The 17,292-nt window shown below is 40.0% G+C and overlaps 1 protein-coding gene across 1 annotated transcript in view; it reads left to right on the forward strand.

Annotated features, from left to right (window-relative positions):
- The window catches only part of AR (androgen receptor), a 278,626-nt gene that overhangs the window by 248,714 nt on the left and 12,620 nt on the right, over positions 1–17,292 (forward strand). Inside the window, exon 4 of the mRNA XM_057496084.1 lies at positions 9,849–10,136. Within this exon, the coding sequence (XP_057352067.1) occupies positions 9,849–10,136 (288 nt within the window). The remainder of the gene's footprint in view (positions 1–9,848; positions 10,137–17,292) is intronic.

The following is a 17,292-nucleotide window of genomic DNA, read 5'->3' on the forward strand; positions in this document are numbered from 1 at the left end:
GTTACCATTCATGTAGTCATGAGTATCATGATTGTTTGTTATTTCCTGTAATATGACTTGGCATTAGCAAAGAGCTTTTTTATTGTTTTTTATTGTATTCTGATGGCAGCTAGGCACTGACTCAGGTGGATGCAATGAAACTCTTGGCTCAGTTGTTCACTTTCCAGTGTGCTTCTAGGAAGAAGCTTTGCTGATAGGACCCTGAGTGCTCCCTTGAACAAGAAGCCACTGTGTCTATATGGGACTCTCATGGGCATTTTCAGTTGGTTACTAGGGAATTCCTGAGTTTTACCTTACCTCCATTCTGCTAGACCACTGCCAAGGACTTAGATCTTAACCTCACACCCCATCACTGAGCTGAAGGTAGTAACTAATCCACTGCAGTTCAGTAAACAAAGACCAGATTTCTGCTTCTCCTGGATGAGCTGGCCACACCCTTCTCTTCAAACCAGGAGACTAGAGTCAGTTCTTCCCTCTCTATTCCCAAAGTCAAGGTGATTCTGTTTTCAGAAGCTCATACACACTTGAACCTTTCATAAGAGAGAGGAAGTCAAAATCTAAGAACCAGGTCCTCCCTCTCCTGTTTCCTATTTAATTCAGTATGATGGAGGAATGTAGATCAGACTTTACCTCTTACTTCTAGCCTTAGTATCCTCATTTGCCCCCACTGCTCACTCACATCATCTGGTTGCCTCTACATCAGGTGTGAAGCCCTTTATCCCAGGCCAGCCTTAAATTTTGCATTGATGTAAGAGGAGAGGCACTTTATTAGAGTTTCTAATATCTTGCTATACTCTGTAAGCCCCACATCCTCCACGTAGAAGCCAGTATCCTTCTGGTGGATGTGGAGTCTGTGAGACCAGGAGCAAACAAATATGAGAGTCAGAAGCCCCCTTCCTGCCTTGCCTCAGGCCTGCATTTTTTCAGCCTCTTCCTTCTCCAGTCTCCCCTACACACACACACACACACACACACACACACTTTTTTCTCCTTTCCCTGACTCAGCAACATGACGGAGAAAAGCCAAGGAAGTACTTCAGGCCTCTTCAGGGCAGAATTTTAGTCTCCGAACCAGCAAGACATTCCCTAATGTCGATTGCAAGGCTAATGTGGTTTACTTTTTAACTGCTTTCTGTTTGTTTGAATGTCACATATTTCTGCTAGTGAACTTTCCTTTAATAAAGCCATTAATACACCAATGGCATTTTCTTATTTACAACAGACTGACAGAATTAATGCTGTTAACATCGGGCTTTTTTTTCTTTTTCTATTTTCTTTCGTTATTTTTTTCCTCTTGTTTGCTTTCCAGGTCATGCTGACCTGTTCAGCTTGGACTGTTTCACATTTGTTTTTAATGTCAGTTTAAATGTAATTGTAAAAGCATGTATGCTCTAAATTCATGTAGTTACTTTTTCCAGTGGAAAAGCCTGATAAGTGAAAGTATTTCCAGGCTATGCAATTTCACATCAGCAGGTTTTTGGTAATGACCTTGTGTCCCTCACCCAGGATGGTATCTGGACACTGGGCCCCTTTCTTCTGGTCCAGTAGTCAGAGAGAGGAGACTTGGAAACAGTTTATGCCAAATCCTGTGTTTCGGCAAGGATTTGCAGCATTGTGTATCATTCTATTATTAATTACGTTTACTCCTCCATGAACTAAAAACATTAGACTAAACAGTCCAACATAAACCTTGAAAGATAAAATATGACATTCTTTTCCCTGGCTATTCCTCTGACTCAGAAATGGGACTGGGAAGAGAATAAGGGTTTGGGGGGAAGGCCCAAGAGGCTTCTTGCTTGAGAGAATTTGGGCTATATTTACTAATGTATGCTTACACATGGATGGTACCACCGACTAATCTCTCACTCAATTCCTGCCAAAGACTGGATGTGTTCCGTATCTCTTGTCCCTGTCCTAATTCTTCCCCACTCATCTCCAACTGACCCTTTTCCCTACTAACATGCTACTCAACTTAATGAAATGGGAAAAGTACCACCCTAGAAGTTAGGATAACTGCTTCTAGTTTGTTTTCTTAACTAGCTAACTATGTGACCTTGGGCAAGACTTAGCTTTAGCCTTCAGCCTACTCATCTTTAAAATAGGGATTGATTTGGATATGAGAGGAAGGGATAGACAAGATGTGGGGCCTTCAAGTCTTTTCTTGTCAGCGGAACCTTTTCTTCAAACAAAATCGGATGCAAATCCCAAATGTTAATACAGAATAAAGCACTGCTGTTCTGGTTTGAAAGAAGGTTGGGCTATTGGAGCCCCATACTCAGGCCCACTTTGCTTCCTCTCGGGGGCCCTTAGAGACACTTGTAGAACCTTTGGGGCTCTATTACTATACCAGATTGATGTCTGGGAACTCGTCTAACTCTGATTATCTCTCCTAATTTATCTCAATCCCTGTGGAAATTTTATATGTCTCATCAGTTAGCCTTTTTCAAAAATAAGTTCACCTGTTTGAGATAAAGGTGATGAAGTGAAACTATATGGTGCTTAGCAATGAGGAAGAGTAAGAGGCATCATTTATTGACCTACAGAATTTACTTTGTGCTATGTGCCTCACCTGCATTCTCTAAGGAAAATTATAATTCTGTGAGGGTAGTTCCTATGATTATCTTAGGAATCTGAAACCAGTCAGTTTTCCTCTCAACCTTTGACTTGAGGCCAGCTGCCCAAGATGGGAGGCAATGCTTCTTAGAGGTCAGCACTGTAAGCAGTTTTTCAGAATGTTTTCTACCTAGAAATACATTCTTGGAAAATGGCATAGCCCACCCACTGGCATACACTTTTACAGGACTCAGAGCACTTTCCCTGAGATCATCTCATTTCCTTCTAATAATAGTCCTATGAAGCAATCCAGTCATATTGTCACCACTTGACAGATGAAATAACTGGGGTATAGGAGAATCAAGGGATATGTCCAAGGCCACACATCCCATAAGACTCTGAATACCACCAACCAATAATATAAAATCCTTTACTGTGAATGACATTTTAGAACTTCAATGTCATCATTGCATTCTGCCTCCCTAAGTCCAGTGCATTTTTTCACCATGCTTTAGCTTTGGACGTTCTTTCTGGTGGTGCAGAATCTTCTCTCTACTCTCAGATACCACCACAGTGTCTATATCCCTCATTAACAACCTTATTAACTAAGTACTAATATTCTCCCCACAATACAGATATGGAAATTAACATACAGAGAGGCTTATTCTTGACCAAAGTCACACTGATATAAGCAATAGAGCCAGAGTCACAACTGAGACAGTCTGGCTCTAGATTATTTGTTCTTAACTACTACTCTTTATTTATATTTATATGAGACAGCTGCAGAAGAAGGAAAGGGATGTTCCCAAGGTCATAAAGTGAGCTCCCTTGGATCCTAATCCAGTGTTCCTATGACCTTTTAATCCTAAAATTGTACACTGAGATCTCCTGGTTTTAATCCTAACAGATGGAAAGATGGCTGGCATGATTTAAGCCAGAAGCCACAAACTGGCCTTTCCTAGGCCAAAATTCACTTAGAGAATTCTATCCAGAACAGTCTTTGTTTAGAAAATTTACACAGACTGCCCCTTAGCCAGGGCATTAATTACATTCATTGTTCCTAGCCCATCCTATTTATGTTCATTAGACTATTTTACTCATTTAAATATCTACCTGACTAGTGAAGATATTTGAATTCATGACCCCTAAATTTAAGCATTATAATGTATAAGCACCTGCACACACATACTCAAATACATTCACATAAGTAAAGCCTAGCCTGGTTTCACAAAGAATTTGCAACCCTGTACCAAACATATTTTTATGTTTAGTTAACATTTAGAATTGCACTTAAGATCTGAATTCAGTTTTACAAGCAGTTATGCACAGAGAAACTCAGTTACTGTTTTTAATTTCATAGTGTGTTACCTTTTTTGCCTTCTCTGCTGTATCTGGTTCTCTTTTCGTGCTGCTGTCCTTTCTTCCCCATGTCTGAGTTAGGTCACCTACAAGACATTCACTCCCTACTTTTCAGGAATGAATGAGGAGTGAAAAAACCATTTCATGGAGCATTATATACAAGCATTTTCTCCCATTTAGTACTTATAAATGTCCTAAGGACTAGGTGGTGGCACCCCCATTTTACAAATGAGTTCACTGAATCTCAGAGAAACTAAGCAAAGGGTTCAATATTATTAAGCTAGCAACTGACAGAGCTGTGATTTGAATGCAAGATCATGTGACTCCAATGTCTATTATCTTGACCTACACCACACTTCTACAAGGAAAGCTTTTATACTGCTGCATAACAAATTACCACAAAATTTGTAGCTTCAAATAGTATCTATCAGCTCACAGTTATGCAATCAGAAATATGATGTAGCATGACTGGATTTTCAACTCAATGACTCACAAGGATGAAATCAAGGTATCGGCCAGACTACATTCTACTCTGGAGCTCAGTGTTCTCTTATAAGCTGGTATGATTATGTTAGGATTCAGTTCCTTGCAGTTGTAGGATTGATTCCATTTCATTTCTGGCCATCTGCCAGAAACTTCTCTCAGCTCCTCAAAGGTGCCTTCATTCTTTGCCCTGTGGACCCCTCCACTTTCAAAGCTAGCAACAGAGAATCTTACTTATGTTGAATCCCTGTGACTCCATGAATTTCATTCCAGAAAGAGCCCAGTTCCTTTAACCAGCTCATCTGATTAGGTCAAGCCCATCAACCACCCTTACAAATCAGCTGAATTATGACCTTAATTACATCTGCCCAATCCCTCCACGACACTACCTATATTAGGTTGGACTAAAAAAATGGAGAAAGGTGTGTGTACAGAGGCTGGGAATCTTGGGGGCCATCTTAGAAGTCTGCCTGCCACAGAAAGTGATTCTTTTGTGTTCCAAATTCCATTGTGAGATATAAGGAAGAGAAACATCCTTGACATTAGAGAGAGGGATTCAGACTTTCTAAGACGTTGGACACTTGACCTCACATTGCCTCTCCTCCTTTCCCATGGATGCAAAAGCCTCTATCTTGCCATTGCAAGGAATGGGGCTGGAACAATACCTAAAGTTCACAGTGGCTATAGAAGCTACAGATTAATCACATTTACCTCTCCTTAGGGATACTCCATGAAACCTGATTAGAAAAATATTTCTCTGGTGCAATAGAGATAGCCCTCACAAAGGTCTAACCCCATCAGGAATAAAAGTGAGTTCTCTATAGGATCCAGGCAGCAGGATCCAAGCAACACATTGGTGCTCCAATTCCCTAAAGAGCAGGTAGGAACAGGGAAGTATCTTGTCATTGGCCATTCCTCATCATTGCTTCAACCTAAGACTGGAAGCAGGGAAGAGATGAAAAGCAACTTGCACACAATTAAGACTCTCCACTTTTACCAACCCCTTTCTCCTGGCTTCACCACTTAATTAAAGTAAACCATTGGGTCTCTGCCATAACACAGGAGCTGGCAGGCTTGTAAATCACATGAAAGAGTTAGATATGACTCTGGGGCTCAGGTGCAGGAGGCAGGAGGGGTGTGGAGCAGCAGCCTTCATAGAAAACAAGGCCTTGGTCATTGAGTAACAGCTGGGACTAGCAAGCTTCTTTGTCCAGCATACCAAGTCATCTAGCAACATACTGGCCTATGCTGCAGAGAGAGAACAGAGGATCCCCTGGCAGAATGAATGGAATCTGATTTCAATTACGTTCAGTACAGTCACCCTCTTCAAGCAAAGAGGCCAGAACACCTGGTGCAGCTTGGGCCACTGTGGCTGCAGGGACAGCACATTACCCAGGTCCTAAAGGCAAGTGAAAATGTAGCTTCTCTTCATCAAGCAGATGCCATATAGGTCTAGAGGAGGAGGATGTGAAAATACCAGTCAAGTTCTTATTTGCACTATGCAAAGAAGGGGAATCATTTCATGTTGATGAATTTTGCCCACAGTGTCTGCACATAGTGATCTTGCTTGTAATGAATTTGCTTAGGTACATGAGTCATCACCCCACCGAGATCTGAGTCACTGGTAGGAAAGTCGATGTGACAGAGTGTACCTTACTGATTGCACCAGCACCAATTGCACTGTCCCTCTTCCTTTTAGAAAATCCCATGGATTCATCTGTATAAAATTCATTTGGATTCTTTTATTCTTTATGAATAGCATGAGTAGGGCATGACAAATGAGACAGCTGCCCCCAAAGAACACTCCAGTTTGACAGCAGTATTCCATAGAATTTTCTGAGATGATGAAAATGTTCTATATCTGTGCTGTACTATGTAGCAGCCACTAGCCACATGTGACTTTCAAGCACTTGAAATGTGGCTAATGAGACTAAGGAATTTTGTTTTCAACTTCCTTTAATTTTAATTAATTTACATTTATGTAGCCACATGTGGTTAGTAGCCTACTGTGATGAACAGTGAAAATCTAGAAGGAGCTCCAGGAGGCAGGTACTGAGACAGAGTGGAAATGAGTTAGACAAAAAGAGAGCCAATGTGACGCAGGAACTCTGAATTAGGCATAAGAGCCCTGGTTCTAGTCTTAGCTCTACCACTAGGTGACCTCCCTGTTTTTGGCCTCAGCCTCTCCATCTTTGACTTTAAAGTTTGAAATAATGTCAGGAGTCCCAGCATGGTGTCCAAGACTGAATTCAACTTTGGAATACAGATGAGTCTCAGGAAAAAATGTAAATGTTATATGAATCCCTTCTATGGGTGTGTGTATGTGTGTGTGCATGTGAATGTGCATGGCAGGGCCAGGAAGGCAGTAAATCATTCACTTCAGTTCACCAGAGTTCTTGCCATTCTCCATTCTCCTACACACACACACACACACACACACACACACACACACAACTGTATTACCCATGTAGACCCTGAAAATATATTGAATCTCTGAGCCGCCGATGAGATAATTTCTAAGGACGCTTCCTATTGTGTCATGCTGTGAGTATTTAGGCCACAATAGCGTCCCAAACCTGCTTTGGCACATGACTAGAGTATTCTCATAATTTCCTGCTTCTTCCCTTCTGGATTTGATACAAGTTACTGAAGTTTGGAGTTAGGGGTGAGGATGGAAGCCATGGAAGATATATCCCAGCCCCACTCCTGGACCCTTATATTAGGTGAGAAGTAGGGCTCAGGTCTTCAGATTCCTTTGGGAGGCATCATGACATAGTAGAAAGAACATAGGCTTTATAGTTAGCAGACCAGGTTCAGATAATTGGATTATCTTTCCTGATAGCGGTATTACCTTAGTTTACTAATTTCCAAAACAGGGATAGGAAATATTCCTAACCTCCTATTATCATTGTGGAATTCAATGATGTCATGTGTTCATGAAGTAAAGTACATATAAGGCTGTGAAAGAAATAGTTATCCTTATTTATCTTAGTTACCTCAAGCATAGGACTAATTATATCTCTGTCCTCTTCCAGGCTGGAAAGGGGACTATATGGCCTGGCAACTGCTGAGCTCAAGGCTAGAAAATGCCAGTGATGGGGAACTGAGTGTCTACATCCAGAAATATTATCAGGAGAGCAGATCCAGTAGACACTGACTGTCTATAGAGCTGCCTATAAGAACCATGTCAGCAATGGGTTCACCAAATGCCAGATAACATAGGTGCCAGGCCTCTAGGTCTGAAAAATGATGGGCCTGTCCTGGCTCATGCCTTCCAGCATGTGCCCTTGGTGAGGGGTAGGAGGTAGGCATTGAGAGTGGTTGTACATATCTCCTTATTATTAACTGTACGGAATCTCCTTATTACTGCCCTGAAGAAACGATTGTTGGACAAGGTCATCTTATACTTTGGGTTGATATTCCATGTTCCCTTGTTATTTCACTCTGAGTTTTCTCTTATCCTTTAGCATCATCAACCCGACCATTTTCTCCTCCTCTTCCCTAGCTATTGATCCGAACATGTGATCAATTCTTGCATTGATTTATTGAGCTGCACTATGATTGCAGTTTGTATTATAGGACGTATTTTTCTAATTACAACTGAAAGTCAGTTCCAAATAGTATTATTTTTTCTGCAGGAGCCAGAAACAGATCAGCAACAGGTTTCATTGTATTTATCCATTTAAATTAAGAAATCAAAGTCTTTCTTAGTTTTATACCTTTTTAAATTTATTATTTTTATTTTAAAAGGATTAGAGATAAAGTAGCTTATGGACTGCCCCAGTGCAACTGTTTATGCTTAGGCTTCAGAGTTATGACCTTTTTAATTATTTATATTTCTTCCAATATAGCTAGGAAAAATAGCACAAAGTAAACATCAGGATACCCAAGGATCTCTAAATTATATGTGTGTAAGCATGGGAAGAAGGGGAGGATGATTCTGAAGGTTTGAGTTTTACATTATTGTTGTTGTTTTAAATAATGTTTTCCTATCATCCTTTCTAATGGCTGCCTCCTAACATGGTTCACATTTTACAGATAGATTACAGAGGCAAGGGGAGTCTGTTATTTCTTTGATACTATTGGGGATTTCAGCCCTTCAGCTTCCCCATCTTGACTAAAGAAGAAAATCACTGTATATATTACCATGCATGCTCAACTATGAGTGACAATATCAGAAGTTGTTATAGTGTACAGTAGGAAATGCTGCAACATCAGAAAATTTCCATTTGTTGAGCCAAAATTAGGATGATAGAATTTGGTAGTCTGAGAATGAGAAGGGACATTCAGACCATTTCTTAAAAAACTCATTCCCATAGGATGGTTGAATTCTTAACCATTGTACATCTAGCCTCTGCTTGATTATTTCCAATAACATGAGTGCCTGGCAACAACCTTTCCATCTTCAAAGAGCTTTAACTGTCAAAGTGTGTGTGTGTGTGTGTAGAGGGGGAGAAAGAGGGAACTAATATCCAAGTCATTATATTTTCTGGTATACCTAGGGATCCAAAGAACAAGTCCAGTCCTTCAGTTGTCTGCCTTTCTAGTCTGTTTCCCTAGCAATCTGTTAGACATAGTAGACATAGGCACAACTACATCATTCCTTTGACTTATAAGTCTGTATTTGCTTATCACCTATAAGATAAAGCCCAAATTTCTCAATATGGTAAACATGCCCCTTTAAAGTAAGGACCCATCTTTGTTTTCAACCTCATAGATACTCACTCTCCCCACACATACAATATACACTCTAGCCATACTGGTCTCTGTTTCCCACAAACACTCCTCAGTGCTTTTATTTATATTCTTTCTACTCCTTTCTGCCTGGTGAAATCCTCACCATTCTTCAAGGTGTGATCAAATGCCTCCAAAAAGCATTTCCTGACCCTACCTGTGCAGGAAGATTATTATCTTCCTCTTTTGTTAATACCTCTGTTGTGTTAATACCTCTGTTGTGACATTTACCATTTTGACATTTTATAGAATAGCTTGTGGGCATTTATATCTCCTCTACCAGAGTGGGTTAGGGCCTGTATCTTTTTTGTCACTCAGAAGCAAAGGCCTAACAATGGAGTGTGTTGAATGAATAAATAAATGATGATGAATATATTAGTAAATCATTTAATTGAAGGGCCAATGTATGAATACTAAAGGCTGCATTTAGGCAGAGCTCAATTCAAGGATATACTAGGTCTATCTGGCAAGGGAATCAGGGAGAAAGCAAAATATGAACATTTGAGTTGAGTAGGGATTTAGGATGATGAATCATTTATTCAACCAGTGTTTAAACTAAGTACTTATCCTTAAGGAATTTAGAATCTGTAAGCAGGGAGAATGGACATCCTTATTATCTTAGTTCAGACAACTTTTCTAATAGGTTAGCTTTTTTTCCCATAATAACTATTGTTTTTGGCCACTGATATTAAATCCAAGTTTCCCTTCCTTCCCAATAGCCCGGAAGCTGAAGAAACTTGGTAATTTGAAACTACAGGAGGAAGGGGAAGCTTCCAGCGCCACCAGCCCCACTGAGGAGCCAACCCAGAAGCTGACAGTGTCACACATTGAAGGTTATGAGTGTCAGCCCATCTTTCTGAATGTCCTGGAAGCCATTGAGCCAGGTGTGGTGTGTGCTGGACATGACAACAACCAGCCTGACTCCTTCGCAGCCTTGCTCTCTAGCCTCAATGAACTGGGTGAAAGACAGCTTGTGCATGTGGTCAAGTGGGCAAAGGCCTTGCCTGGTAAGAAAAGGGAAAATGGGGGCATAGGATAAGGGAAATCATATTCAGTGAAAGCTCTTATGGGCCAGGCACCATGTCCAGTCATTTCCTCCCATTAGTTTGTACAATGTTCACCATAACCCTATCAGGGGGTGGGGAGAAGATTGGCATAATCCCCACTTTAAAAATACGGCAACTCAGACATCAATGAAAAGAGCAGCATTAAAGAGTGTCCCACATGCCTCACATTGGCATGCAGCAATCACATTGAACCCTCAGACATAGTCAGCAGATTTCCCCACAGTCATAGATCACATAGACATACCCTTATATACCTTGAGATGCTCTTTTTTATGTGCACACACACAGGCTTATTCCAAAGATAATCTCATGCCTGACTGATATTCTGTCTTCAATATTTATTATCTTTAGGAGCCATGCCACAGGAACTCATACAATATGGTTATGATAGAAAGAAAGGGTTGGGAGTCAGAATACTTAGTCTTAGCTCTGCTGTTAACTCATTGTGTGACCCCTTCTCTTTCTGGGTTCCAGTTTCTCCATCTGTATAATGTATGAAGAGTGGCTAGGACTAAATTGATGATCTTCAAATTTTGCTTAAAAAACTGTAGTACTGTTTAAATCGCCTTAAGAATCATAGTGGAGGGTGGGAATTAGGTGATAGTGGAAGAAAAAACAAGTATTTTTCTAACTTCTGCTAAGATATCTCTAGTCATGGGGAACTCACTTCTTCCTTAGGCCATCTATTATTAGAACAGGTCTGATTATTAAAATATTACAGCTTAAATAAACCTCAGAGAAAGTGAAAGACCTATACCCTGAAAACTATAAGACACTCTTAAGAGAAATTAAAGAGGTCACTGACAAATGGAAACTCATCCCATGCTTCTGGCTAGGAAGAATTAATATCGTCAAAATGGCCATCCTGCCCAAAGCAATACACAGATTTGATGCAATCCCTATCAAACTACCAACAGCATTCTTCAATGAACTGGAACAAATAGTTCAAAAATTCATATGGAAACACCAAAGACCCCGAATAGCTAAAGCAATCCTGAGAAGGAAGAATAAAGTGGGGGGGATCTCACTTCCCAACTTCAAGCTCTACTACAAAGCCACAGTAATCAAGACAATTTGGTACTGGCACAAGAACAGAGCCACAGACCAATGGAACAGAATAGAGACTCCAAATATTAACCCAAACATATATGGTCAACTAATATTCGATAAAGGGGCCAGACATACAATAGGAAAATGACAGTCGCTTCAACAGATGGTGCTGGCAAAACTGGACAGCTACATGTAAGAGAATGAAACTGGATCACTGTCTAACCCCATAAACAAAAGTAAATTCGAAATGGATCAAAGACTTGAATGTAAGTTATGAAACCATAAAACTCTTAGAAAAAAACATAGGCAAAAACTCTTAGAAATAAACATGAGTGACCTCTTCTTGAACATAGCTCCCCGGGCAAGGGAAACAAATGCAAAAATGAACAAATGGGACTATATCAAGCTGAAAAGCTTCTGTACAGCAAAGGACACCATCAATAGAACAAAAAGGTATCCTACAGTATGAGAGAATATATTCGTAAATGACAGATCCGATAAAGGGTTGACATCCAAAATATATAAAGAGCTCACACACCTTAACAAACAAAAAGCAAATAATCCAATTAAAAAATGGGCAGAGGAGCTGAATAGACAGTTCTCTAAAGAAGAAATTCAGATGGCCAACAGACACATGAAAAGATGCTCCACATCGCTTGTCATCAGGGAAATGCAAATTAAAACCACAATTAGATATCATCTCACACCAGTAAGGATGGTTACCATCCAAAAGACAAACAACAACAAATGTTGGCGAGGTTGTGGAGAAAGGGGAACCCTCCTACACTGCTGCTGGGAATGTAAGTTAGTTCAACCATTGTGGAAAGCAGTATGGAGGTTCCTCAAAATGTTCAAAATAGAAATACCATTTGACCCAGGAATTCCACTTCTAGGAATTTACCCCAAGAATGCAGCACTCCAGTTTGAAAAAGACAGATGCACCCCTATGTTTATCACTGCACTATTTACAATTGCCAAAATATGGAAGCAACCTAAATGTCCATCAGTAGATGAATGGATAAAGAAGATGTGGTACACATAGACAATGGAATATTACTCAGCCGTAAGGAAAAAACAGATCCTACCATTCGCAACAACATGAATGGAGCTAGAGGGTATTATGCTCAGTGAAATAAGCCAGGCAGAGAAAGACAAGTACCAAGTGATTTCACTCATATGTGGAGTATAAGAACAAAAGAAAACTGGAGGAACAAAACAGCAGCAGAAGCACAGAACCCAAGAATGGACTAACAGTTACCAAAGGGAAAGGGACTGGGGAGGATGGGTGGGAAGAGAGGGATAAGGGTGGGAAAAAAAGAAAGGAGGCCTTACGATTAGCATGTATAGTGTGGCGGGGCACGGGTAGGGCTGTGCAACACAGAGAAGACAAGTAGTGATTTTACAGCATCTTACTATGTTGATGGACAGTGACTGTGAACAGGGATGTGGGGGGGACTTGGTGAAGGGGGGAGCCTAGTAAACATAATGTCCTTCATGTAATTTTAGATTAATGATACCAAAATAAAAAAAAATGAAACCTCAAAGATTTTCTATCCAAGGATTCACAAACTTTACTCTGGCAGCCAAACTCTATATCTCAAAAATATTACAAGATACAAGTTGAGCTGGTTGATTTAAAGCCAATGCATCTTTCTCACTACCCCAAGAGAAGCCTCAGTTCACTCTTGAAGGTTCTTAGAGCTACAGGGAACACTGTTTGGAAACAAGTGAAGCATAAGCTCTTTAAGGGTTCTACTAATCCTAAATTTCTCTTATTCAGATATTCTTTAGAAACATCAACAACTAAACCTCTTCCTACCAAGTCGAAGATTAACCTGCTTTCCAATAAAAACTGCCATTCAGATGAAAATTTATAGTGCACAGAGTAGTTTCATATGTACTACCTGATTTGATCCTCATAAGAATCCTATGGAGATTAATCTTCCTATTTCATAGATAAAAACACTCTAAGAAGTGATATGTGTGGCCTGCAGTTACAAATTCAGAAAGTAGCAGGGACAGAACTTGAGCCCATGTCCCCACCCCCAATTCCAAATCCCCTCTTCATGCAACTCCACCCATAGTCTGTGTAGTGCCCCTACAGTTCCTTAGCCCTGGGCTTTAGAGTGAGGATCCAAGTCCTTATCCAAAGCCACTTGGGTCATAATGTGGACTTGCTACCTTTGAAGACATTGTGTGTTGGCTGTCCAGCCCCTATTTTGTCATTCCAACTCACAAGGCCTAATTGCAGCCACCAAACTGTCCCTAATACCTTCCCAGCTTGGAAAACTGAGGTTGTCTATCCCGTAAGATCTCTGGGAAGAAGGCCCAAGGACTCTAGTTGTCTATGCACTGTACCAAGGGAGTTACAGTGTATACTGTATACCTCCTCCAAAGGGAGGAAAAAAAAAAAAAAATATATATATATATATATATATAAAAGAAAGTTGTTTCAATTCTTATCACTTATCCAGCTGGATGTCTTTATACCACATATGTAACAGAGATATAGTTTAATCTTTCCAAGTAGTTGCCAAACACCTATATGGTCTCATTTTAGAGGATACAAAACATTTTCATATATATGATTCCACTTAATCCTCACAGCAATCCTGTGAATCATAGAGGCTTTTATTTCCCTTTCAAATGACAAGGTTCATAGAAGTTAACTCATTCCATTTGGTCACTTAACAAATGGAGCCAGAACTTGGGCTCACACCCTCTAATTTCTAATTTGGTGGTCTAAACAATAACCTAGTGCAAACCATTATGGCAGAATTTGTATGACTAGGAGTCACTGGCTTTTCTTAGCTGCACCCCAAGAATGGGAAGACCTCTCCTTCCATTAACAAGTCTGCAAGTCAATATCAGTTCACCGTCTAGCTCATCCAAGAAAATAATCTCTGGCTTTGATTTATTTAAAAGAATAGCTTCAAAATAAAGCCAATTATCACATTCATAAGGACAATTATCCATATCAGTAATGTTCTATTAGTTCAAGCTATTTGTTCATTCAACAAATTGAGTTCCTTTCCTGTGTGAGGCACTGTGCTAGGCACTTACTGAAATAAATTTTGTTGTAAGTTTTCTGTGATAGTGATGATATATGTAAATTGCCAAGTATATAGTACCTGGTACATTAATAAATGACAATTATTAGCTAACAGTGGATGAGTAGATTGTGTGTACACAGTATAATTATAATCCAATGTATTTGGTTTGGAATCTTAGCTATATATTAGGTGTGTGACCTTGAGCAAATTACATGTCTACATGTGCTTGTTTCATTATTTATAGAGATGGTAGAACAACTGCTACCTTGCAAGTTGTTACCAACATAGAGATTACATATAAAGAGCACCTAGAACAGTAGCTGAAACATAGTAAATGTTCTGTAAATGGTGGGTCATGATGAGGCTAGAGTGCTAAGCCACTGCTCCCGCTAAAGTCAATTTTAAACTGCCACCAGCCTTGCCTAGAAGCTTATGCATGGGTCCCAAGGACGAATCATCTTCTTTGAAGATTTTGGTTATTGGGTGCACTAGAGCAGCAAAGATTTCCCAGCTGGCCTTTCTTCGGATATGTTCTCTCAGACTAGACATGAGACTACAGGTTTCCACTGCAAATTGCTAAGAAATGACATTGAATGAGTTTTATCAAGAAAACAGAATCTCAAAGAAACTGTCTCTGCTCCCTGACCTGTTTGATGTGTTTCAAATCCTGAGAATGATTCCTCTATTTCTCCAGAACAGCCTAACAGCAGTGCCCAATAGGTGTTGACTAAATGTATGTTGAAGGAAACTTGTAGCTGGGAGTTACTGTTTTCTCAAGTCATCTCTTAATAGCCATGCTATTTGAGTAGGCTACTTCAAAAGCGAGGCATTAGAGAACAGAGTTAGGTATTGTACTCAAATTAAACCTATAGGAAAATTTGCCTGCTATGTTGCTGATGTGTACACAGTAATTAGGCTCGAGAGTGCTAAGTGGCTCTCACTAAGGACTGTTAATTAGTACTACAGCCAAACTAAGCTTTCTTTTTTTTTTTCTTCTCTTTGCTAGTTCTATGGCATCTCACAGAAGGAAAAAAAAAACATCAGTATTGACATATTCCTTGGTACTTGTACAATTTAATCCTCATCCTCATTATGTATCCTCACATTCACACTCACCAGCCAAGATTTTCCTTGCTTCCCATTGCCTCCCACCCCAGAGGTTCAGAGTTCAGGCTCTCAGGCTGCTTCCCCAAGGGATCCTTGGGTGTTCCATGTTTGGCCCCTTCTTTTTGTCTCCTACTAGGAAGAGTCAGTCCCAGGAATTCTGTGCTACAGAATGTGAGAGGCCTAGGAACTAATATTGCAGCCCTGAGTGATGACATGGGGGCGGTGATATGGGGAACTCTAGAATCCTTGATGTCTGGAAGGTTCAGGACCTAAAAGCAGAGGGAAGTATGATGTGTAGGTAGGCAATGGCCAACCAAGCAGAACAATGTGTCTAAACAGCGTAGACTTCAGACCTGAGCCTGTGGCTAAGATACCTTGGTAGTTCTTGACCTGTGACCTATGGCTAAGATACTTTGGTGTTCTTGATCTGCGACCTTCAGTAGAGTAGAAAAGGCACTGAAGAAGGGAATTAGAGCACCTGGATCCTAGTCCCAGCTCAGCCACATATAGACTATATGCTACCTTGGAAAAGTCAGTAAACTTCTCTAACCTTCAAGTTCTTTGTTGGCAAAATAAATGTCATATGCCTACCCTCTAGGGTTATTATGAGGATTAAATGGGGCATCAACAGGAAAGTTAGAAGCATCATCTAAATTCATGGAAGCATTCCTAATGAAGCATGGCAAGACAAAATTTCAGACAATTCTGGATCTGTTGGGGAAAAGAGAAATGGGGTTCTGATAGGAGATGAGCTCTGAGGTGATACTTTAAGTATCCAACTGTTTGGAGACCTCCAGGAGAATATAGCTACATCTGTTGTACCTATGTGGTATTGTGGAGGTAGCATCCGGGAGCCTCTGTTCTCTGAGTTTAAGGAGGTAACTTGGAAATCATCTAACTCCCATTGAAAAAATAAAGGTAAGGGTTCTTTGTCCACTTAATTAATATTTCTCAAATGCCTAGACAAATATCTGAGCTGTGCTATGTACTGAGGAAGAGATGAATAAAAAGAAATGGTCCAAGGATTGTTCAAGAAGTTCCAGTTCTTGTTAGGCAGAGAGATGTATACATAGATAATCCAATAGTATGTAATGAATGTTATAAATGCATGGGGCTACACAAGATTCAGTAAGAAGGTTAAAGAAGAATCATTAAGTCTTCTGCTCAGTTGAGTTGGAAAAGTCTTCACAGAAGAAGTACACTTTCAGTAATGAAATATGAGCAAGTTTGAAAGCCTCAAGAAGGAGGAGTGCATTCTAGACAAAGGCAACTGCCTATGCAAAGATAGAAGAGATATAGAGGCATGAGAAAGCATGGTGTATTTAGCAAACTCTTGGCTTTTCGGAATAGCTAGAACCTAAATTATGAGAAGGCAAATGGAAAGAAATGACTAGTCTAAGGAAGCTGGTCATAAAAGGCCTGTTTGTGTATAATAATGGCAATAGGGCAGGAATGGCAGTATAGTGGGAAAGCAGCAGGGCCAGATTACTTGTTTAATGGAAAAAATGGAGAGGAAATATGAGGCAGAATGGGGGTTAGAGAAAAGAGATGGAGCCTGAAGATGGTATGGAGAAGGCAGTAGCTGTCAAAAGCATTCCACCATATACTGATATATAACAATATTCCATTCCTGGGGTAATTAGAATGTACAAGTAAGATTATATATAGAAAAGAGCTTTTTAAAGTAAAAGTACTGTTCATGTGGGAGAAATTATTATTACTCTGCATTTCCAGAAAGGCATAGTGATCAAGAACAAAGGCTTTGGAGTCAGACTGTTTGGCTTTGGAACTTAGTGTAACAATTACTAGCCTTATGATCTTGGACAAGTTCCTTAACTTTTCTGTGATTCACTTTCACTGATTCACAGGATGGTGATAAAAATGGT

Source organism: Manis pentadactyla, chromosome X (assembly GCF_030020395.1).
Source record: "Manis pentadactyla isolate mManPen7 chromosome X, mManPen7.hap1, whole genome shotgun sequence".
NCBI classification, from domain to species: domain Eukaryota; kingdom Metazoa; phylum Chordata; class Mammalia; order Pholidota; family Manidae; genus Manis; species Manis pentadactyla.